General features: G+C 36.8%; 1 protein-coding gene across 2 annotated transcripts in view; it reads left to right on the top strand.

Annotated features, from left to right (window-relative positions):
* LOC121386723 (dmX-like protein 2) overlaps window positions 1–26,093 on the top strand; it is a 158,103-nt gene that overhangs the window by 32,085 nt on the left and 99,925 nt on the right. For both annotated transcript variants that reach the window (XM_041517726.1, XM_041517719.1), the window contains exons 3-4: window positions 12,525–12,593; window positions 17,321–17,332. In XM_041517726.1, the coding sequence (XP_041373660.1) occupies window positions 12,525–12,593; window positions 17,321–17,332 (81 nt within the window). The remainder of the gene's footprint in view (window positions 1–12,524; window positions 12,594–17,320; window positions 17,333–26,093) is intronic.

Raw genomic sequence — 26,093 nt, 5'->3', positions numbered from 1 at the left:
CCAGCGATCATGGAGCAGACGGATCCCTTCTATGTAGAAGGCACCATTTTGGGCCCTCAGAAAGTGGACCACAGCATTCATAACATCATCATCTGTGGCAAAATGATGACCACCAAGCTCCTTTTTAATTTTCGGGAAGAGGTAGTAGTCAGAGGGAGCCAAATCAGGAGAATAGGGTGGGTGTTCGACAAGTTTGAATCCACATTTCTGGATAGCAGCCATGGCCACTGTGGACCCAATGTGTTGACACCTTGGACATTTGAAGATCGTTGTGGATGACTGCATGGATGCGTTACTGGGAGATACCCAACTCAGTGAAATGTGATGCTCCGTTACTCATCTGTCTGTCATGAATCTTGGCAATGGTCTCCTGTGTGGTGATGGTGACTGGCCTTCCCGGACAGGGGTCGTCTTCCAGACTCTCCCTGCCACGTTTGAATTCAGCAGCCCACTTCTTCACCATGTTGTATGAAGGGGCATCCTCCCCTAGTGTGACCGCCATGTCTTCATGGATCTCCTTGGGTGTTAAGCCCTTGAGACCGAGGTAGCGGCATGATGGCTGATGTTGTCCATATTATCAGAAACCAGCGACACTCAATGTTTAATTATATGTAACAGAAAAACAACTCAAGTTAGTAACTTCAAACATTCTGTCTAATCATTCATTAAGTTGAACTGCACACAAATGTGCAGCTCATATACATGTACTTCTGCCTTAGGCCACGAACTTATCAATCACCCCTCGTATATACAATCATGTACATTATATGTACACTTGCTAGCATATATTTCAACTCACAATAATTAAATTTCCTTTGCGTCTATAATCTTTAGAGCAATCTGATTGGTCCAGAGGTGCTTACTTTTTTTCGTTCATATTTCGATGAACAACATATTTTTTAAGCCACGTCCACTACCCCCCATCTGACTCGCACTATTTTTGTGCAACAAGCCAGATTATTCAGGCAACCATATTTAGATATTTTGAAGAAAATACACATGAAAGATACAGAAGCAATTTAAAAAAGTAGACGATAAATTAATGGAAAATGTTATAGCAGTATACACATTGATTAAAAAACAAAACAAAACAAACTCTTCACTAATCATGACATGAGAGTCGGTCGGTGGCCAAAGAAATGTAAGGAACTTCACGCCTGTAACTTACTTGTAAGTGTTGTTCTACTGTTGTTGGTGAAAATTAAACAGTTCCCCCGACAGCATAAATATTAGACACTTTCATAAAATATGAACTGAACACGAACAAGACAATTCCTTCCAATATTACTAAAAAAAAATCTGTAAAAATGCACAGAGCAGCTAGAGGACATGGCGTCACTTAACGAAATTTACGTCATTTAAAAAAATCATCTGATTCAAGTAATAATGAATGAACATTTGCATTCTTACAAGACATAAGTATCAATGAAGTTTACACAAATAATACTGCAGGCATATTTAAGCTAAAGAAAATAAATTCAGTTATGTCTAAGATTTGACCTCAATTATTATTTGGTTCATGCAAGTATGAACCGAGAAAACAATGTGCACACTTTTGTATGACCTGCTATCTTATTAATAAAAGCACGAAGGATAATGATATGAAATTCCCTGTTGATTAACAGAAATGTATTGGGTGGTACAGTAATGATGTTTAGTATCCCAAGTGAATATAATTTTTATTTATAATACATGCACGTGTACAGTTTTAGAACCTTTTAATACTGTTCCTCAGTGATATTATTGCATGTAGATGAACGCTGTTAAACCAGGAACACAATAATACATGTATGTATGTATATATTAGGTCAGGGCTGTAGATCTCACTAATTTAGGCACAACAGATTTTGTTGTCTGTTCTGAAAGCAGCAAGAGGGCCTTAGTTAGTTGTGTCATATAGATTCATCACAGATATTTTTTTTGATATGAAAAATATTAACCAAGTCTGTGTTAATGGGTATTTGTCGAGGCTCTACCGAGACAAATACCGATTAACTGGACGAGGGTGATATTTTACATATTAAAAACATGAGTAGCGAATTCTATTTATCCTATAACACTTCTAAAATAACATTTTAATTATTTGTTTAGTAAATCACAGTACTAAAATCATAAGCATTTTGCCAGGACTCTTGGCTTGTTCTAATGTTATGTGCTAATAGGTTTGTCATGTTGCACGCCTAGCTCTGGATGATCAGAACATTTCACCAAATTATCTTTTTAAAAAATGACAAACCTATAGCTATTTTCCAACAAAATATAAATTATAACACAATATTTTTTCGCCAAATTGCAATAAAATTTGGAAATTCTTGTCAAAATTCACAGATAGCCCAGATATTGTAATAATTATTGTGAGGATGTACATTGCAAATTTATCACATCACATTAATAAAGTATGGGTTCATATATTGGACCGTATTGTGCTACATGTTGCAGTGTCATTACATATACTACTCAAAAGAATTTAAGGGTCAGACGATATTTTCGACATTATTTTCTGAATGTCAATTATATTAGCTAGACCATAATGTCACGCATGGTATTGTTCCATTTTTACGAAAGTGGGTCTAAGCAACCCATAAATGAATTAAAATCCACTGTCATTGACACTGTCGACTAGTTCTAATGGCGAAAACATGCTTACATTTGCACGTAAATTAGGGCGAAAGCGAAAGGTCTGCTAAGTGCCCATAACTTGCTTTTTCCGTATAACTGGAGCTTGCGTTCGTGTACGGTGCACACTCCAAATTCGACAATGGTACGACTTCAACTGACTATTGAAGATCGAGGAAGGGCTATTGCTTGGCTTCAGGATGGCAATACGCAAAGAAATGTTGCTCTGAGACTTGGTGTCAGTCAGAGTGTCGTTGGCCGACTGTGGCAACGGTACCAAGCAACGAATTCTGTTCGAAATCGTCCACGTTCGGGAAGACCCCGAAGCACTATAAATAGAGAGGACCGCTACATCACCAATATGGCTCTACGTCAATGCACAACCACTGCACGCCAATTACGTGACAATCTGCGGACTGCGACTGGAACTCGAGTGTCTGATCAAACCATACGCAATCGTATGAGAGCCAATAATCTACGCTGCCGTCGCCAGGCTGTTCGACCACCACTCCTACCACATCACAGAATGGCCAGACGTCACTGGTGCACGCTTCATCTGCGGTGGCAACATGTTCAGTGGGGTCGAGTGATGTTCACTGATGAGTCCAGGTTTAGTCTCCAGTTCAACGACGGTTGGGTTCGTGTCTACAGACGTCCTGGGGAGCGCTTCACTGACGTTAACGTTAGACAACGTCACCGGTTCGGTGATGGCAGCGTCGTGGTGTGGGGCGGCATCTCTATCCACCACAGGACCCCCCTCTATGTGGTGGATGGCAATCTGAATGGAATCCGCTATCTGAATGAGATTATCCGGCCGTTGGTTCTCCCAGGCCTTCAGCAGATTGGCGGCGGGGCAGTTCTGCAGGATGACAATGCCAGACCCCACCGCGCCAGGGTGGTAACGGACTTTCTCAGACAACAAGGTATCGCCAGGATGGATTGGCCAGCATATTCGCCTGATTTGGCCCCAATAGAGCACGCCTGGGACGAATTAGGCAGGAGAGTTCGGGATAACCATGCCCCTCCGGCCAACCTTCATGATATGGGTCAACTTCTTATGGCAGAGTGGCAGGCCATTCCCCAAGAGTTCTTCAGACGTCTGATCAACAGCATGAGGCAACGATGTGTCGAGTGTATTCGAGCCAGGGGTGGATTCACACACTATTAAACGAATGTTCTAGTGTGTAAAATCCATGTTTGACAACCTTCAACTTTGACAGCATGTCATGTGACTTTCTTGTATACAGTGACGTTTATTTGGGTTTTTTTTGTAAATATGGAACAATAAATAAAAAATTTGGTGTAGTTTACATCATCAATCTAATACACTCTGAAACTTATTTGGTTATAAATTTTTGACCCTTAAATTCTTTTGAGTAGTATACATAGAGGATTCATGACGAGTATTTTTTAATATGGAAAATATCAACCAAGTCGATGTTAATCGGTATTTGTCAAGGCTCTGCTGAGACAAATATCTGATTAACTAGACGAGGTTGATATTTTACATATTAAAAAACACGAGTAGCGAATTCTATTTATCCTATAACACTTCTAAAATAACATTTTAATTAATTGTTTAGAAATCATAGTACTGAAGTCGCCGCCATCGATAATATGACATCATCACGATTAGCACAGATTAGTTTGACATCACGCATTTTAAACAAATCTTTGAAAACGCTCAGGTACATGGGTCTTGTTGGCTTGTAAACAAATGACCCATCCACAGCAACACATTACCTAGAGACCTTGCAAATTTGCATACCATTATTAACCGGGTTAATAAAGTAAATTATCACATGGGTTTATGACATGGATATCATGGGTAAGTTATAGGATAAATACATATATGTTCCTGTACATTTGTATCTTTGTTACTCCCCTGGGACACAGAATCGAATTCATGTCACCAATTTGATATAATCATTTATTTTTCTTAGAGAAGGAACTTTTCGCCATATTCGTCTAAAAAACATTTGAAGCTACATGTACATGTACTTTGAGGAAAGTTTTTTTCATCTTCATTAGGGTAGATGTGTGTGTCTGCAGGGCTTCAGATTGAACCAAAGCTGAGGCGGTAACGGGTGTGCCCAAAATATGTATGCCTAAAATACCAAAATAAGTGGTGCGCTTTATACACCATTGCCTGTAATAGGCCGGAAAATAGGGTAACCAAGCCCAATTTAAGTACAAACAAGCTTACCCCCAAAACATTTCACCTTAAAATCGATGGAATGTTAAGCTGTAATTAGATTAAAGTAACTGCAAATGCATTTCTGAATATCTGTACCGGCTATTACTAACGTTACGGCCCTAAAAACCACATAGTGTGCCCAGAACAGACAAAAAGCCTGCATGTGGTGCCCAAATTAGTGAGATGTAAAGCCCTGGGTCCCATTCCACGAAGCGATCTTAGGACTAAGATCACCTTAGTGCATAAGGTAGCTATGCACTTACGATGATCTTAGGGCTAAGATCGCTTTGTGGAACGGGGTTCTGGACCCAATTTCACAAAACATTGTAAGCCTAGTTTTGCACGTAAACGTAAATCTACGGCTCAACCACAATTCTTATGACTATAATCATAGTACAACAAATATAGTTAGAAATACACTTATTTCATGTTCTTTTGTCTTTAAAATGCTCCATCTTCTGTAATGGTGTAATTTTCTGCGTGAAATAGACGCGAAACACGTGTAAACACACGACCGGTGTAACTGCTAGTCGCAGACGTAAACTTACGATGTTTAGTGAAATGGGCCCCTGGTGTTTCTATGTTTGAATGTAATTTGTAGTGTCTGTACCATAGTTGTAATTTTAGATTGTTTTGTATCGGTTACCTGCATGTACATGAGACAGGTGTTCTTGATTAATACCAGTTTAATGATACATTGAGTTATTCTTTTCAGTTTGTCTTCTAGTAGTTCTACATAAACAAATATATAGATTTTCAGTGCAAACCATAAAACTTAAAAGCAATTGTATGTGCATTTCATCAACAACAATTTTCAATTTATTGACATTCATCTGTCATTTCAATTCCTAATTTGGAACTTGTCAATTTTTATAGCTGCCTGTACCTCTACCTCTTTAATTATTTCTAAAGCTGAAGAAGGATATATTGTTTTTTGTTGGGAATTGATTGGCACTTAATTAATCATCAGTTATAATCAGTTGGCACCAACTGATCAACTTTTGATTACACAGTCGGTTAGAATTACATTCATGAATATAGAAGAATTTGAATTATAATGATCATGCATCTACATGTATTGTCCTAAAGTTTATTTTGTTTAACAACACCATTAGAACACATTGATTTGTTAATCATCGGCTATTGGATGTCAAAACCTTTGGTCATTTTGACCTATAGTCTTAGGGAGGAAACCCACAACGTTTTTGCATTAGTAGTAATGGATTTTTTATATGCACCATCCCACAAACAGGATAGCACATACTAGTAGATAGTTACTAAGTGCCTCTTAACAATGCCAGAAGTAACTACTGAACACTCCGTAGTGGTCAGACTAAGCCCACAGCTAAAAGCTGATGGGAAATGACAGGTGTGTGGCGCGGATAGCCACAAGAGACAAGCACCTGTCACTGTTGGAGAAACAAAAAAAAATTTCTAAGACAAAAATTATTTCACCCGGCCATGGTGCCTTTACCTCTATATAGCATATGCAGTTTGTTGGATACCAATGCCTTTTATCGCATTACCAATGACAATTTTAGTATTTCTAACATGAATGAATGAATGAATGAATGAATGTTTAACGACACCCCAGCACGAAAAATACATCGGCTATTGGGTGTCAAACTATGGTAATGCCAATAAATAAAGTGATGATCAACATCAATATAAAAATTCAAGGTTTAAACAAAAACAGTGTAAAGAACAGTGTAAAGAACATGTAAAAACACAAATATCACAGAATTCTACGGATACTGAACCCCACTCAAAAATTGTGTGCTGTATTGGCCATTCTCAAAGAAAATGTTATACCCCTGCACCACGGTGAGGTTACAGCACGCGCAGGGTATTTCTAACATATACAACATGGAATACAGGGGACCTTTTGTTCTGTCAGAGATCATTACACAATTTTAAAACATTGAACAGTGATTGCTACTTAATTTTCAATTTGCTAGAAATATTACCGATCTAGATTTTAAAAACAAAATATTCCCTGGAATATACATGTGTGGGAAGGACATGGTGGCAACCAGGTAGGGCACAACAGCTTTTTCCTTGCCATTGACTACATGTACATCTGATTTTCAAGGCCGTCATTGCCTTGATAAAATTTGAATCCTGTTCCTGTGTATTTCAGCAATTCACAATTTCATGACGTTTGTCCGAGTCTCCCGTTTCCATTCCTAATTTGGAACTTGTTGATTTTTATGGCTACCTGCACCTCTTTTAATTATTTCCTAAACATATTGGTTGCAGTAATGATGAAGTAAATGGCACACGTGGTAAATGTGTGATTACTAAGAGGAGTCTTATGTACTCCCAGCGGTTGTCCATAAAAGAGTCGGTGATATATCAGCATGCGTGCATATGGCGGTGCCGTGATTTAACCTGATCCTCTGGTATTGATTTTCTCTCTCTTCTGTTTGCTTCCCAAAGTAATGTCATGGGAAATTATTCAAGACATTAAGATTTCACACAGCTCGTCTCTCTGCGAAACAAGAGAAACCCACTGTCGATTTGTTTTGACTGATGCTTTTCTTCTTCAGATAGATAATACACATGTATGACATACTGTTCAGACATGTCTTCTGACTATATTACATGTACCAGAATTATATGTATGAGATGTAATACTGACATTAAAATAAACAGCAGTGAACTTACATGTACATTGTAGGTTACATTTGCTATAAATTTAGTGTATATAGATGGATTAAAACATAATTATAGTACTTCCATACTATAATTTGATATTATATATATATATATATATATATATATATACACACACATATACATATACATATACATATATAGAGAGAGCGCAGGCAGGCAGAGATTGGATTATGCAAGCCTCTAGCGAGCATTTACTACATTATTTCTTATTTTTTCCTAATGAGGGTAATAATCTCTTTATCATTAAATCTCAAGCTTAATACATATTTTTGTAAATTGTATGCGCAATTTTAATTCCAGTCAGCCATTACTCTTTATTTAAATGACATAAGAATATGTTACGCTGTGGGTTTTTTTTTAATGAAAATGACGTCAAACTCGAATGACATAATTTTGGATATCTTTACATAAAAATAAACTATGTGCTTGACGTTTTTTGTTTTCTGAACACTGGACAGCTTTCTGTGAAAAGTTGCTATTGAAACGTTTTTGTTTGATGACTATGAACGCATACATCAATTATGGCGTGTCACCATAGAACATTTGCTTCAATGTCAATAAACGTAGTGACGTGACCTTGATTAATTTACATCTAATTTGCAAAGTTATCAAATTCTGAAAGTATGTGATCTGAAAAATATCACATACTTTGATTACACTGGATATGCTAGAAAACCCCGCAAAACATTGGTATATATTTGTACATCAATTTTTTTTTTACCTTTTGTGACCTAGCTTTAGATGCTGAATCAATATCACCATACACATGCTAATTTAATGCATGTACATTCTCTAAATTTAGTGCATTCATACGTGTGATGATTGATTATAAAAATCCATAATTGATTGTTACAGGGAATTTCAACTGAATGGAATTGCTGTAAATATGCTGGGGTTTGGGTTTGTTTTCATGTTTACATAAAGAAAACAGATTATTGAATAATGGTATTAAATGTAAAATTGGCGATTTGTGTGGTCTTTCCTGATGAATATTACAGTAAGTACATGATCCTAATAATGATTCAAATCTTTGTGAAGTTTATATAATTTTAACTAATTGTATTATTGAAAGTTTATCGGTTGGTACAAACCAATTGTAACAGATGATGATGATTTTGCAACCACTTCCTAACATTAGTTAAACCTTCACTTGAAGAATTTTAAGCCTGTTACAGCAATTTTGAGCCTTCTGACAGAAATTCCGTTTCAACCAGGGAACATTTTGTTCAGTATCGCGTCACAATTCAGTAGACCAATTTCATAGATTGCTACACAATTCAAAAAATGTCAAATAGTAGCTGCTACTCAATTTTCAACTGAACAGCAACTGTTGGTAATGAAAATTTTAAAAACAAATAATGTTTGCAAGGAATAAACATATTGGAAAATATCATAGATCACTACCTGCATAATTCTGAAATGTTAAGTTATAGTAGTTGCTAATTCAACTTATCAGCAACTGTCGTTAATGAAAATTTTAAAAACAAATAATGTTTGCAAGGAATAAACATATTGGAAAATATCATAGATCACTACCTGCATAATTCTGAAATGTTAAGTTATAGTAGTTGCTAATTCAACTTATCAGCAACTGTCGTTAATGAAAATTTTAAAAACAAATAATGTTTGCAAGGAATAAACATATTGAAATATATCATAGATCGCTAAATGCATAATATTTAAATGTTAAATTATAGTAGTTGCTAATTCAACTTAATAGCAACTGTTGCTAATGAAAATTTTAAAAACAAATAATATTTGCAAGGAATAAATATATTGCAAATTATTAATGTGATGTTGATAGTAACAATTATTACATAATGGGAAACTGAAGGCCAAGATCTATGGCAATTAACTACTCTATTACCACATAGCCTGCCTGTGTTGTTTTCAAGTCGTCAAGGTGAACACGTAGGTGTTAATACAATTATGTAACTGTAACACTCATAAAAAAAAAAATAGGTCTAAGATATAAGAATCAAGCCAGGTTATCATTATATCACCTGAAGTCAATGATTTATTCACACCTGTGCATGCCTGTATCAGCAGGGATATATCACATATATATTCAGGCTACATGTAGCTCTGGGCGAGCAAAACATCTGAAGTCAATGATTTATTCACACCTGTGCATGCCTGTATCAACAGGGATATATCACATATATATTCAGGCTACATGTAGCTCTGGGCGAGCAAAACATCTGAAGTCAATGATTTATTCACACCTGTGCATGCCTGTATCAACAGGGATATATCACATATATATTCAGGCTACATGTAGCTCTGGGGGAGCAAAACATCTGAAGTCAATGATTTATTCACACCTGTGCATGCCTGTATCAACAGGGATATATCACATATATATTCAGGCTACATGTAGCTCTGGGGGAGCAAAACATCTGAAGTCAATGATTTATTCACACCTGTGCATGCCTGTATCAACAGGGATATATCACATATATATTCAGGCTACATGTAGCTCTGGGCTAGCAAAACATCGGTTAAAGGGACAGACCCTAGTTTCAACCCGTGAAAATTAACACTAAGTTTAGTTAAATACCCTCTAAAAATAAACTAAAGCTCGACTCCATAACTGTTACTGCACGTGCGTTTTTAAAAATATGAGAAATGCCTTTTGTGATATTAAAAACATCATGATGACCAGAAACACTTCGAATGTACGGAAATTGATAATCTAAACCATAAAATGTACATGTAAGTAAAGTATGATTTCAATTATCAAAAACAGCTATAATAGTCAAAAATATGCCTTAGTATTTAAAAACTAGGGTATATGTCCTTTTAAACTTAAAAAATTGTAGAAACCCAGTTATTTTTAACAAAATATCAATTATTATGTACATGTAAATAGTTTGCCAAATCAAAATAAAATTGGCCAGTTTTTAAAATTTGCAATTGACGAATTTGGCGAGTGCTAGAGCTAGCCCTGATATTTACTGTCAGAAAAATTGTTATTCATGATGATTATAGTATAATAAAACAAAAAAATAAATGGTAAAGTGCTCGTCTGATGCATGCTCGGTCTAGGATTGATCCCCATCGGTGGGCCAGTTGGGCTATTTCTAGCCAATGCACCACGACTAATATATCAAAGGCTGTGGTATGTGCTATCCTTTCTGTGGGATGGTGCATATAAAAGATCCCTTGCTACTAAGGGATAAATGTAGCTCAGGTTTCCTCTCTAAGACTGTATGTCAAAATTACCAAATGTTTGACATCCAGTAGCCGATGATTAATAAATCAACGTGTTCTAGTGGTGTCATTAAACAAAACAAACAAACCATGCCAGGAATGTACATTGTGTATGTGAAATGATATGATTTATGTTTTTATCTGGTTTAAACCAGTGAATATATTGCTGGTTGTCAACAAGGTATTAACTGTCTGATTTCCATTCATGACTTATTGTTTATTTCTACATTCTAATGTCTATTTCACCTGTTGTACAGTGTTTATTGCCTGCTGTTGGTTATCAAATCGAGAATCCAGGAAATTAATGATCCATTAAGCGCTCACTTGATGCAGTCGGTCTAGGATCGATCCCCATTGGTGGGCCCATTGGGATATTTCTTGTTCCAGCCAGTGCACTACGACTGGTAGATCAAAGGCCGTGGTATGTGTGTTCCTGTCTGTGGAAAAATGCATATAAAAGATCCCTTGCTGCTGCATAAGGAAAAATATAGCAGCTTTCCTCTGATGACTGCAAGTCAGAATTACCAAATGTTTGACATCCAATAGCCGCTGATTAATTAGTCAATGTGCTCCAGTGGTGGTGTTAAAGAAAACTAACTTTTTTCTGTATAACTCACAGGAATTTGACATACACTCAGTGGTAGGGCAGTTTCCATAGACAAGATAGCGCATACCACAGCCTTTGATATATAACCATTTGTGTTGCACTGGCTGAAATGAGAAATACAATGGGCACACTGAATCAGATCGATCCTTTTCCAACTGTGCATCAAGCAAGTCCTTTACCCACTGAGCTATGTCCAGCCCTCCCTATATATATATATATATATATATATATATATATATATATAATGCCAAAATGTGTGTGCATGCCCCACCCACCACTTCACACATATATATATATAGTTCCTCTGACTCTTGCTTTGAACCAAAAAAAAGTAGCTTCTTACCATAGTTCAACCATTTCTCCACAATTTCTTATCTGAGAATTAAAAATACATGTAAAAGAGCTCTTGCTGCTAATCTCTATTAAGATCTAACTGGTATGGTTCTCTAAATGTGTTGCAAATACATGTACCATGCTAGTTATTGAGTGAAAAAAAATTTCTGGGGTGTTAATTGTTATACAAACATTCCTTCCTTCTTTTGTTTACTGTGTAGTGATTTTCCTGCAGTGACCAGCGAGTGCCATGATACTGCCCGAATAGAATACTCCTCATATGCTGGAGTCGAATCAAATTCCCTTGGTATACCTACAGAATGTACATATACATATACATGTACCTGTATTGTCAGATTGTTTTGGGGTTTCTTGTTTTTTTCCCCCCATTTCAACCCATGCCCTATAACTGATATCAAATGCCATGCTATCCTGAATGTGGTTAGAATGCACATAAAAGATCCCTTGCTGCTAATGGAAAAATGTAGCCGATATCCGGAGTATCACAACAACCAAATGATTGACACTGAGTAGCCAACGATTAAACAAGACAAAACAAACCGATAATGAGAGAGAAAACCTGTTGCTGTCGTTCCATGCTGTTTCAATTAGCAGTTAGGGATGTTTTATATGCATGATCCCACAGACAGGATAATGCATACCATGGCCTTCGTTACACCAGATATGGAGCGCTGGCTGGAATTAAAACATGGGCCCACCAACCAGGATCAATTCTAAAATCATCGCTCATCAATCAGGCACTTTACCACAACTCTTTCAGCATATGTTTTAATTATGTACAATATGCTTTTTAATTGACAAACGCTGATTACCAATTTGACTAATTTTTTCCCCTGATGTTTTTGTTTTCTTTTGCAGATTGCTGCCAGCTATGCCAGAAAAGTTCACATATTTGAGCCAACGCCACTGACAAGTGAAAATGCCCATGTGAGTTGCAAACAATTATTTTATTTCTGTAGTATATTGTTCGGTCTTGATTGAAGGTGTCATCTTTGTATACAACCAGCATACATTGTAATGTAATACTAACTTGTGTAATGACCCGACCCACAGTCGCGTCTTTTTGTTTATAGTTGTTAGGTCTGAATCCAGGAATCATCATATTTCACCCCATGGTTGATCCCTATAAACCTGAAAACCCTGCTGAGTTGTTAGGTCTGAATCCAGGAATCATCATATTTCACCCCATGGTTGATCCCTATAAACCTGAAAACCCTGCTGAGTTGTTAGGTCTGAATCCAGGGATCATCATATTCCACCCCATGGTTGATCCCTATAAACCTGAAAACCCTGCTGAGTTGTTAGGTCTGAATCCAGGGATCATCATATTTCAGCCCATGGTTGATCCCTATAAACCTGAAAACCCTGCTGAGTTGTTAGGTCTGAATCCAGGGATCATCATATTCCACCCCATGGTTGATCCCTATAAACCTGAAAACCCTGCTGAGTTGTTAGGTCTGAATCCAGGGATCATCATATTCCACCCCATGGTTGATCCCAATAAACCTGAAAAACCTGCTGAGTTGTTAGGTCTGAATCCAGGGATCATCATATTTCAGCCCATGGTTGATCCCAATAAACCTGAAAACCCTGCTGAGTTGTTAGGTCTGAATCCAGGGATCATCATATTCCACCCCATGGTTGATCCCTATAAACCTGAAAACCCTGCTGAGTTGTTATATCTGAATCCAGGGATCATCATATTCCACCCCATGGTTGATCCCAATAAACCTGAAAACCCTGCTGAGTTGTTAGGTCTGAATCCAGGGATCATCATATTCCACCCCATGGTTGATCCCAATAAACCTGAAAACCCTGCTGAGTTGTTAGGTCTGAATCCAGGGATCATCATATTTCAGCCCATGGTTGATCCCAATAAACCTGAAAACCCTGTTGAGTTGTTAGGTCTGAATCCAGGGATCATCATATTCCACCCCATGGTTGATCCCTATAAACCTGAAAACCCTGCTGAGTTGTTAGGTCTGAATCCAGGGATCATCATATTTCAGCCCATGGTTGATCCCAATAAACCTGAAAACCCTGTTGAGTTGTTAGTTTTTCCTATACAACTGTATGACACATTTTATTTGGCACCAAGTCGGTTGGACTTATACCATGAACCTGTGTGTTCAGACATGTATAGTAGACCAATGTATGAAAACTAATAGGCCAAATAATACATTAATCCTAGATTTCATTTCTGCTTATCTCAATGATAAAAGCCTGCAGCCCCTATTCGTTGTTTTTTTGCATTGGCCGAAACTTTTTTCTTTTTTTTTTTGCTCATGTGCAGCATTTCCAATGAGCTAAAAATATACAATAAAAAATAAAATTTGACACGTGGGTGAAAATGTAGCGTTTAGTTTTATTATAGCATTAAGTTAAAAGTATTTGCTTTTATCCTCCAACCACCGTTTCTATTGACAGAATATGATGATGGATAAATTTTGGCACTCATGTGATGTCACACACATAACCTACATTACAAAATTGCTCATTTGACCTCTAGGTCATCGTACAATGTGGCTGAAATAACAGAAATAATAGCTTTTCCCCCTAATTTTTATGGTCTGCAGGGTAAAGATAATAATAGTTAATGATGTCGGATATCTGCTTTATCCTGTTCAGGCCGAATGGAAATTCCACCTGGCAGAGCCTCGCAGAATTTCCCATTCTTACCTTCACAGGACAAAGCAGATATCCGATGTTATTAACTAGTTACCGGTATTCTCTATATAGATACATGAACATATTCTGTACATTAAAATTTTAGTAGAAAGCAAATTTGTGCATGTGCAACCATGTCATTTTGGTCTTGAACACTTTTTTTCACATTACTTGCATTTCTCAAATCTTTCGTCTGGCATGTTCAGTTTTTTTCTTTTATGTATGGACATGCATGTTACTACGTCAGTTGCTGCAACTGTTCAGCATTGCATTCTTTTTTTGAAACAAAGCAACATACGTGTACATGTAAATATGATTTTACAAATTATTTTGCCACATAAATTACATTATGATTCTGATATACTCATATACACACTGATCGATCAGTAATTGCAGACAATGCCAGACATAAATATTTTGTGGGGAGATTTATTTACTTGGCTGTCCTGTTGTGAAGACATACAGGTACATGTATCATATCCAATGAAATTAACACTGCATGTACTGATTGCTATGTGTATCTATGACACAAAGGTACATGTATCATATCCAATGAAATTAACACTGCATGTACTGATTGCTATGTGTATCTATGACACAAAGGTACATGTATCATATCCAATGAAATTAACACTGCATGTACTGATTGCTATGTGTATCTATGACACAAAGGTACATGTATGTAATCTTTACCAACACAAGTGCAGTAATTAACTGTAATCAGACTACTGTGCTGTAATAGGACTATAGGCTGGTAGGTACAGGGTTCACAGCCCGGTACCAGCTCCAACCCAGAGTGAGTTCTTAAGGGCTCAATGGGTAGGTGTAAGGTCACTACACCCTCTTCTCTTTCACTAACCACTAACCAACTAACAACTAACCCACTGTCCTGGACAAACATCCCAGATAGCTGATGTGTGTGCCTAGGACAGCGTGCTTGAACCTTTATTGGATATAAGCATGAAAATAAGTTGAAATGAAATGTAATTAACCTGGTACCTGGTATTCATTTTTTCTTTTCTTAAACCTGGCTTTTGAGGACATGAGATGTTGCACTCATGTCCACTAGATACCATTTACATGTATGTATCATGAATACAGGTCACGGTTTAAAAAGTTTCCACCTATCTTTGTTAGATACATTTTCAAACAACATATGTACATTGTAATTATAAAATACATACAACCATTCATAGTATTTTATATAGATATAAAGACAAAAGACAAAGATAATTCATAATAAGTTTTTATTGCCTTGTATGAAACGTTATAACATGGAAAGAGAAATGTCTGAAGGTATGGAAACCAGCAACAGTCCATGAAAAGGGCGCACCTGCTATATGCAAATGAGCCACATCACTAGAGGGGGTCCAGAGCGAAGTTCACACTGTCAGTAGCGAGTGTGTCCACCTTGAGCATTGATACAGACCTGGCACCATTGTCTCATTGAGGTCACTAAACGCTGGAGAAAGGGATGGTACGGACTGTGAAGGTTGCTAGCTGGAACCTGTTTCACAGATGTGTGGTTTGGATCTATGTGTCTTGGCGAGGGGTTGTCACAGGTATCGGCCACTACGGGGACGGTCCCTGACCTGGTTGTTTTGTTGATATCGTTGCCATAAGTGCCATATGGTGTTTCTGTGGATATTCAATTGACGTGTGATGTCACGCTGCGAGGTCCCAGATTCAAGCATCACTATGACTCACCATCTGTAATTTTCACTGAGGCGTGGCATGATGAAATTGCATCAAACAGTTCACTAATGGTGTTTTTCTGACTTCTGGACTTCTGAAGGCTGCACAGAGTGGCAATGATTTGCGACTGAATGTCTGGCCTTTTATGGCGAACGCTGGACAGCATTTCTCCCGAATATTCCATGTTTCTTGCACAAAGCATGCAATCTCTACAACAACTGCTTGGTTGCATTTCTTTGAGCTGTTTCATGCACATTTTCTCTGGTTTGCATCCATAAATCCATTCACAAATTTATTACTCCAAACAATCCATGTCACAATAACTTTTGCCTTTGGGTATATAATAATCACACATACTGCATCATCATCATGACATGGCGAACTATATTTGATATGTATCATATATTGTGACCTGTGTGTGCATACATGTGTGGTTAAAGTGAACTATTTACATGCCATTGGCATGATTGTATACATGTATCAAATTTAATGGGTCAAAACACCTACATGTCCATTTACATAATATGTACATGTAGTGCTGAAAATATTTAAATCAATCATCCATAATGGCAATATATGGTTTATGGACTATATTGTATTAATAATTAAATACTGTGTCTGCATATAAACATATAGTGTATGGTTGGTTAGTTAAGACAATATTTTCTACAGGAAGAAATCCATATCAATTGTTACATTGTGCCCTTGTTCACAAGGCTCACTTAGGCTGTCTTAGGCAGCATTGCATTGCATTGCATTGTCCTTGCAAATCTTTTTGCATTGCAAAATCAGTGTGCTCTAGTGGTGTCATTGAACAAAACAAACTTTAACTTTCTTGCATTGTACTGTGAGATTGCAAAGTTGGGTAGAAAGTGGAATACCAGAATTATACTGATAAAATTAAATTGGGATTACGGAATTCTACAGGTAGAAAGTGGAATTTACCAGAATTCTACTGGTAAAATTAAATTGGGATTATAGAATTCTACAGGTAGAAAGAGGAATTCCAGAATTCTTCCTGTAGAAAGAGACATTTGAGAATTCTAATCTAAGATTTGATCCAATCCTATGCTAAATGGCGCGGTTTTTCACTCCTGGTTTTTGTGTTTTAAAAAATAAAAGTCTATTATGATCCACCATATTATTTGCAGTCTACTCCACAATAACACTACCTGACCTATATGTAATTGTATATACATACTATATATATATAATATAGCTATACATGTTTTTGTTTGTCTCTTTCACTTTTTAAAAGTTCAATGTTTTCTTCTCACCTTTTCTTAAAACAGCCTCAGCCAAAGGTTGGTTTTTATTAGCACAGTGCAAGTTGTGTTATGTATTTCAGATGTAGCATCTTGCGCTTTATTTAATTATCGTCAGTTGCATATATTGTTCTTTTTCTCTTGTTGCTGTTCCAAAACTGACCAAATGGTAGTTGTGTTGGAGATGGACGGAGGAGGCCCTGTTTTTATTTTATGTCTGGTGATGGGTGGGGAGACGGGAGGCTGTATTATTAATATCTTATGTCTGGTGATGGGTGGGGAGACAGGAGGCCATATTATTAATATTTTATGTCTGGTGGGTCCATTATGCACTGTTTGTTTTCTATATATGTACATGTAGTTATGTGTATACATGGTCAGGGCTACTCGACAAATTCGGCAGTTGCGATTTAAAAAAAATAAAAAATTGTCATATTTTAATTTCGATGGACTGTCCTGAGTTTGCTGCCAGTGTGACATGTTTACTACGAGCAGATATTTTTTTAATAACTCACATTAGATATTAAAGATCAGTAAGTGATATTTGTATAAACCAGGAGCGGGATTTAGCTCAGTCGGTTGAGTGTTTGCTTGAGGTGCTTGCATCACAGGATTGAACCACCTTGGTGGATCCATTCAGTTGACTGGGGTTTTTTCTCCTCGTTACAACCAGTGCACCATAACTGGTCAAAGACCGTGGTATGTTCTTTCCTGTCTGTGGGAAAGTGCATATAAAAGATCCCTTGCTGCATCAGAAAAAATGTTGCAGGTTTCCTCTGATGACTACAAGTTAAAATTACCATATGTTTGACATCCAATAGCTGCTGATGAATAAATCAATGTGCTCTAGTGGTGTTGTTAAACAAAAAACAAAAACAAACCCTAAACAAGGCTCTATAGCTGTTAACACAATGCCTACAAACTCATGACAGTCCCTTTAATTTGGTAGAAATAATTTTATGTACATGTAATAAAATAGATTTTGTTTTTGTAAAAATAACAGAAATTTCTGTCATTTTAAAAGTTTTTTTACCGGCCTCGGTGGCGTCATGGCATGCCATCGGTCTACAGGCTGGTAGGTACTGGGTTCGGATCCCAGTCGAGGCATGGAATTTTTAATCCAGATACCGACTCCAAACCCTGAGTGAGTGCTCCGCAAGGCTCAGTGGGTAGGTGTAAACCACTTGCTCCGACCAGTGATCCATAACTGGTTTAACAAAGGCCATGGTTTGTGCTATCCTGCCTGTGGGAAGTGCAAATAAAAGATCCCTTGCTGCCTGTCGTACAAGAGTAGCCTATGTGGCAACAGCGGGTTTCCTCTAAACATATCTGTGTGGTCCTTAACCATATGTCTGACGCCATATAACCGTAAATAAAATGTGTTGAGTGCGTCGTTAAATAAAACACTTTCTTTCTTTTTAAGTTTTAATAGACAATTTAGCCAAATGTTTTATTCAGAGCTACACGTACATGTATACAAATGTTGCTTGGCAGTTAAATAAACATTTCTTTATTTTAGGTGTGGTAATACAAAACGTACATCCCAACCCTGTCCCCACCTCCAACCCCACCCCACCTCTGTCATGAGATCAGTTTATGAACAGCCCTTAGTGTAATTTTTGTCTTGAATTCTTAATATTTCATATTGTGTGCTTAGAATAGAACTCCACCATCCAGTGGCAAAAACATAACAACTCACCTTGTGCTAAAATCGAGATAACATCATTGTTCATGTTACCTTAATTATGTAGGTTATGCTCAGGTTGGTTTTCAGTGTGTTAACTGTCTTGCTAATTCATATGCTGTATGTTAGTTTATTTTACCATTGGCAAGTCAGTGAAATTTGCATCATCTCAAAGCCAGAACCTGGCACTAAAGTCTAAGATAATTCACTAAGTCGATTTCACACAGGCGCAACTTAATTTGGACTATTTCTTGGTTTTTTCGAAAACAATAAGTGAGTTACATGTACTACATGTATGTTTTACCATTGCATTGACGGCAGAATTGTTTGCTTTTAGAGTGTGCAGTTTTTATCTTAGAATACACATCTATTATGTATGTATATCTCATTCATTTTTTTTTTCTTCATATATCGTGTGTGCTGTGTTTTCCTTAAAATATCAGATTGTTTATTTAGAGTGTATGTGTAATATCATCATAAATACATGTAGATGTTTCTGCCTTCATGTCGGTGGGATCTAGCTCAGTCGGTAGGTTATTTTCTTGAGACGCTTGCGCTGTAGGATCGAACCACCTCAGTGGATCCATTCTCTGAGGGTTTTTCCCTGTTGCAATCAATGCCCCACGACTGGTATATCAAAAACCATGGTATATATATATGGGAAATTGTTTATAAAAGATCCCTCGCTGCTAATTAAAAAAAAAATAGCAGGTTTTCTCTGAAGACTACGAATCTAAATTATCAAATGTTTGACATTCAGTAGCCAATGATTAATAAATAAATGTGCTCTAGTGGTGTCGTTAAGCTTTTCATATAATCGACACATTGTACATGGTTCATGTATCTGCATGTCTCACCAACCATAATTAGTATATCAATGACCATGATATATATACATGTATATGCTGTCATAGGCCATATGAAAAACTAGCTATGTATAGTAAAACCTGTTACGCATCGATTACTGAGAATACCAAGAAATGTTTGAGATCTTGTTTTCATGCTTGGTGGTGGTTAAAGCTTGCCTCTCAATCTTACAACATTGCTTACATGTATCAATGCAAAATACAAACATATCTACAAATTTAATAATCTTGTGTGTTCTCAGTTATAAATGAATATGGCCATGCAACTGCTTTGATGTGGCTTGCAAGTTTGTCACCACTTTTCTGACGGCAGCGACAACATCAACTTTTGTGTTCAAGTTCAATGTTAAAGTTTTGTGTTTAGATCAGTTTCTCACAAACTATAAGTCCTTGGTCACTGAAACTTGGTTGATAGTTGCACCCATGAATGTTCATCACAGTACACCGAAAATTTTTATGGTAGGCAAGACATTTAATTTCGCAGAATTCTTGTTTTAATGTACTAATTATTAAACCAAAAACTGCTGAAGACATTTGCCTTTCGAGTCCTGAAATGGTTTATAATTTACTTTTAGTTTTACTTCACCTCCAGTGTAGATTAGTGTCTGCAGTTAAAAGATATCAAAGAATGTCGTGCTGAAAACCAAAATAATGTGGATGATTTAGGGTAGTTCCCAAACAAAAATTGCAAGCTTAATAAATAGCTGGTAACTAGCTGGTAACTACCTTGCGACAAGGTTGTACAAGCATATTTTACACGGTATTAACTACCGCGTTTCGAGCTAGTATTTGGAACCTTTATACAACCTTGCGACAAGCTTCCTGCAAGCTTGCTACGAGTTTCCCGCATGCTTGCGACGAGCTTCACGCAAGCTTGTTCAGTTTAAGCTAGTATTTGGAACCTTTTTACAACCTTGCTGCAAGCTTGCGACAAGCTTCCCGCAAGCTTGCGACGAGATTCCCGCACGCTTGCGACGAGCTTCCCGCAAGCTTGCAATGAGCTTCCCGCAAGCTTGTTCAGTTTAACCTAGTATTTGGAACCTTTTTACAACCTTGCTGCAAGCTTGCGACGAGCTTCCCGCAAGCTTGCGACGAACTTCCCGCACGCTTGCGATGAGCTACCCGCACGCTTACGACGAGCTTCCCGCAAGCTTGCAACAAGCTTTCTGCAAGCTTGCTACGAGCTTCCTGCAAGCTTGCGACGATCTACCTACAAGCTTGCATCAGTGGCAGCCATCTTGCATCTTGTATAATTCTTTAAAAAAAACCCAATGGTTTTAAAGTGAAAAACATGAACAGTTAAAACAAAAAACATAGGTGCTGTATGTTGTCAGATACATAGGCTACAAAATTAGTTTACCTGTCTGATAGACATGTTCCATGTATGTGGGATAGTCTTGACTAAACTAATATTCTAAAAAGCTCCCGGTCCTATATTCTTCTTCTTCTTCTTGTCTTAGGTTATATTCCTCCACTATCTGGAGATCCACACTGTGGTATAAAGTCATTTGTTTGTTTCTTCTTGTTTTCTTTTTTCTCCTGTTCCACCAAGCAGGATTCAACCAAACTTGGTCCAAATGATCCTCTTATAGACCTGACCAAGTGTTGTTCTTTTTCAGGCCAATAAAAATTCCAAGATGGCCGCCCTGGCCTCTGAATAACTGAGACATTTTTAACTTTTACTCAAGTTCCACCATGCAGATTTAAACCATATGTATTCCTCATGATCCTCTCATGGCCCTGACCAAGTTTGTTATTTTTCGGGCAGATTTAAAATCAAGATAGCTGTCGTGGCCTTTGATTGACAGAAACATTTTTTTGCTTCTTTTCAAGGTCCACCAGGCAGGTTTCAATCAAACTTAGTCCATATGATTCTCTCATGACTTACTAAGTGTTGTTATTTTTGTGGCTGATTAAAAATCCAAGATGGCCACCCTGGCCTCTGATTGGCTCAGACATTTTTAACATCTTCTCAGATTCCACCAGGCTAATTTCAACCAAACATAGCCCATGTCATCCTCTCATGGCCATGCATATGATATTATTTTTGGGGCCAATTGAAAATCCAATCATTACAAGATGATTCTGTTTTAGCCATATTGTATTATCATTTGTATGTATTAATATTAATTTTGTTTTAATTATTATTGTAAATACTATCTAAATCTGTTACATGTTTGGTTGTTTAGTCACTGTTCCCACTGAATTTGATCAATCATATGAGAAGTTATGAATTAAAAAAAAAAAATAACCATGAAAATGATTTGGACTTAGCTTTTCCTCCACAAGTGTAGACATGCTTTCACAGTTGAAGATATACATGCAGCAAGCTTGCAAAAATGAAAACATGCTTGCGGGAAGCTTGCACAGTTGAAGATATGCGTGCAGAAAGCTTGCGCAAGCTTGCAAAATGAAAACATGCTTGCGGGAAGCTTGCACATTTGAAGATATGCTTGCAGCAAGCTAGCAAAAATGAAAACATGCTTGCGGGAAGCTTGCACAGTTGAAGATATGCATGCAGCAAGCTTGCGCATGCTTTCACAAATGAAAACATGCATGCAGCAAGCTTGCAGAAATACTGACTACCTTACGCAAGCTAAATGTTAGCTTGCAAATAGCTTGCATTGCTTGTACTACCTTGTAACAACCTTGTATCTACCTTGCAACAACCTAGCCGCAAGCATGCATTTTCTTTTGGGAAATTGGTTGTATAATATAACTATTCTTGATATTGCACCTTTAAGCATTCATTCATTCTTATTAAATCAGTTGTCTGCTATTACCTTCTTTAGGGCTGTTTTCCATGTGTGGCACAGGGGTGGGGTGGCGAAACATGGAAAAGGAACTCATAATAAATTTGATGTGGTTATCAATAGCAGCATTTTCATATACAGATATGTGGCATGTTTTGGGGTTTTTTTTAATGTAATCGTCCTCATGCCACATCAGAAATCATACTCTTGGAAATGGCCCTTTAATTCGTTCAATACAGGTGGATGTTATATAGTGATACCAATAGACTGCCACTTGAATAGATTTCGTTATTTATATAGACATATGTTTATGCCTGTATTCACATATAAATTCCATACATTTATCAAACTGAATGAATGCATGATTCCAAATTCCGTTGTGTATATATACATGTATGTACTTTAGAAATAAACAAGTTCTGTAAGTAGTCTGTACAGCCACACTGTGTATATACATAAGCATGCATGTAAGTTATAGTTTCTTTTATCAATATATTATGTACAGGTACATAATATACTTTATTGAGTCAGAGATGAAATAAACTTCTGGATTTTAGTATAATCCGAAAACTGATTTGGTCCTTATTCCTTGAGGGCAAGATATAGCCCAGTGGTAAAGCACTTGCTTGATGTGCAGTCGGTCTGGGATCGATCCCCGTCAGTGGACCCATTGGGCTATTTCTTGCTCCAGCCAGTGCACCACGACTGGTACATCAAAGGCCGTGGTATGTGCTATCCTATGGGATGATGCATATAAAAGATCCCTTGCTGCTAATCGAAAAAGAGTAGCCCTAAAGTATATATGTATAACTAACAAAGAATATTTGGTTTAATATTTAATTATATATATTTTTGTAGGCCAAACAATAACAGTTACATAGATATACATTGTAGAGTATTAATTAAACTAATAATCTACATTATTAATACAAATTGCAAATTTACCACATATGTTAAAATAGTAAGTTCATTATAATGTTATTTACATAGAATAACAGTGTATATAAATCATAAATGATTTACTTGATTTTCATACTTAACAGGGCTTGAAACGGCGTGTGGCCAGGTCGCTGGCGACCAATGTCCTGTTTGGGCGACTTAAATATTAAAAAAATAATGGCGTTAGTCACCCAGATAAAATTATCTTCTTTAGAGCTATAACACTTGAGCCATTATTAATATTTGTATTTCACATTAAAATCTTGCTCGTGATTCGCTTACCATAATTTGTTCACTTGCATTATTATTTTGGGGGGCGATCATATTTTTTGGCGAGTTTCGAACTCTGCTTAAATATCCAGTTTCATACTTAAATATTCCATTAAGATTCAGACACACTGTCCAGGGCATACTTCTCAGCTACATACATCTACGTATAGCTTTTTCTCTGGCGCACTGGGGTAATGGTGGTCAGTAAAAGAAAAGTCTATCCTTAAACCTCATTCTGGGTGGGAGGGGGTGTCGAGACCTGAACTCAGTACCTACCAGCCTTATATAGCTAATACCTTAAGCACCAGGGCTGTAATGTGTACATACACAGTTCATCGTGGCTTCTAGAATTTTTATGAAAATCCACTAGCCATGAGATCAGTGGTTTAAAATATTTACTAGCCACAATTAAAAATTCAAAAGCCCTACTTTACTTTACTTTAAGTTAATACAATTTTGCTAAATAATAGTAATAATCAGATATGTCACCTAAAGAGGGAGATAGAGCTTAAAAACACTAACATTGGGGGGTGGGGGGTGGAGGCAGGATATTCATATTTACAAAATAGAGACTTAACTGCAACATTTGACTTCTCTTTTTTCCCACTAGCCATTGTGTATGGCAGTAGTTATATACTAGCCCAATATTGAATATCACTAGCCATGGCAGTGGGGCTACCATAATCATAATAATAATAAGTGGGGGGGGGGGGGGGGGGTGCAGGATATTCATATTTACAAAATAGACTTAACTAACATTTGACAAAGAAAAATTCACTAGCCATTGGGCATGGTAATAGTAGTTATTTACTAGCCCAAAATTGAATATCACTAGCTATGGGTGTGGGGCTACAGGGGCATAGCATATCTGGACCTGGGGGTGTGTGGGTGAATATGAACCAAGTGGACTCTTTTTCTATTTTGTTTTTGCACCACCAGAAATTCCATTATGTATAAACCTGTATGTTTTAGTTCTGAAAGCTGACCATTTTCTTCAACCAGCCACACACACACACACACACACACACACACACACACACACACACACACACACACACACCAACCTACGCCCCTGGGCTACCATAATCTAGAAGTCCTGGTGCATGTTTGTTTCTTGTATTGTTGTGTGAATTCACTACTATGATGTGTCTACATTAGAAGAGCTGTACATGTTGTACATAGACATGTGTTTGCTGTTATTATGTATGTGGGGTTTTGTGTGGACAAAAATATGTTTCCTCTGATGATTGACAGGGTTGTAAATTTCTTTCATTGCATTTCTAAAAACAAGCTGAAATTGATTTTGTAATTACTTTGCCAAAACTTCAATGTAATTATTTGATATCAGCCATAAGTTGGCATTTGTTACATTGGTAAAAATAAGCTGAAATTGATTTCGTAATAAAGTTGCCAAAAGTTAATTATTTGATATCAGCGATAAACTGGCATTCGTTACATTGCTAAACACAAATTGAAGCTAACGTTTGTGAATTGATTTCTTAAGACATTTGCCAGACAGCTAATTTGATAATCGGCTTGTCGCAGTCGGTTTGGCCATTAGTCAAATTAAATTTAGTTCACAATATAATGTTTGTCCAAGTCAAAACTCTGTGAAATCAACAAAATATGGTGAATGAAATGTATATTTGTGTTTATGAGGCCATTTCACATAAAAACTAGTCTCCTTTTTTCTTTCTTTTTTTTTGTCCTGTCCAGAACAGTTTATTGTCAATAATTTTCAAAATGTCTGAAGATTCTAAAGACCCAAACCTGTATATATATACAGCATTGGGTCTAGGAGTAATTACTAAATTAAACACACTTCAATCATTGTTTTTGTTTTCAAATTCTTTATAATAAACAGTGTTCTTATAAACAGTGTTCCAGATGGGATAAAAAGGCTGTAGGGAGACCCTTATATGAAATGGCTGTTTATGTAGCATTATCTTTGTTTGTATGCATAAGTTTGTTTTTGTTATTTTGTTTGAATGTCTGGGGTTTTTTTTTTTTTGTTGTTGTTGTTTCAGGGGTTGGGGGTATTTTTTTCTTTTTAGATAAAAATTTATATAAAAAAAGGACACAAGTACTGCTATGATATTAAATAATCCTACATCATAAATGGTGTGCTTGTCTACTTCTTATGCGTATGTGTATAATGAACATATTGAAAAATATATATATTTACTTTACTAAAATTTATAAATAGCTTTACCAAAAAGGTGTATCTAATGTTAATTTTGTTTTAAAAAATTCTTTTCAGTTTTTAAATTAAAAGATTAGTTATAGGA

The sequence above is a fragment of the Gigantopelta aegis genome, chromosome 2 (genome assembly GCF_016097555.1).
Source record: "Gigantopelta aegis isolate Gae_Host chromosome 2, Gae_host_genome, whole genome shotgun sequence".
Lineage (NCBI taxonomy): Eukaryota > Metazoa > Mollusca > Gastropoda > Neomphalida > Peltospiridae > Gigantopelta > Gigantopelta aegis.
The sequence above is the reverse complement of the archived record's forward strand: the minus strand, read 5'-3'. Positions and strand labels throughout refer to the sequence as shown.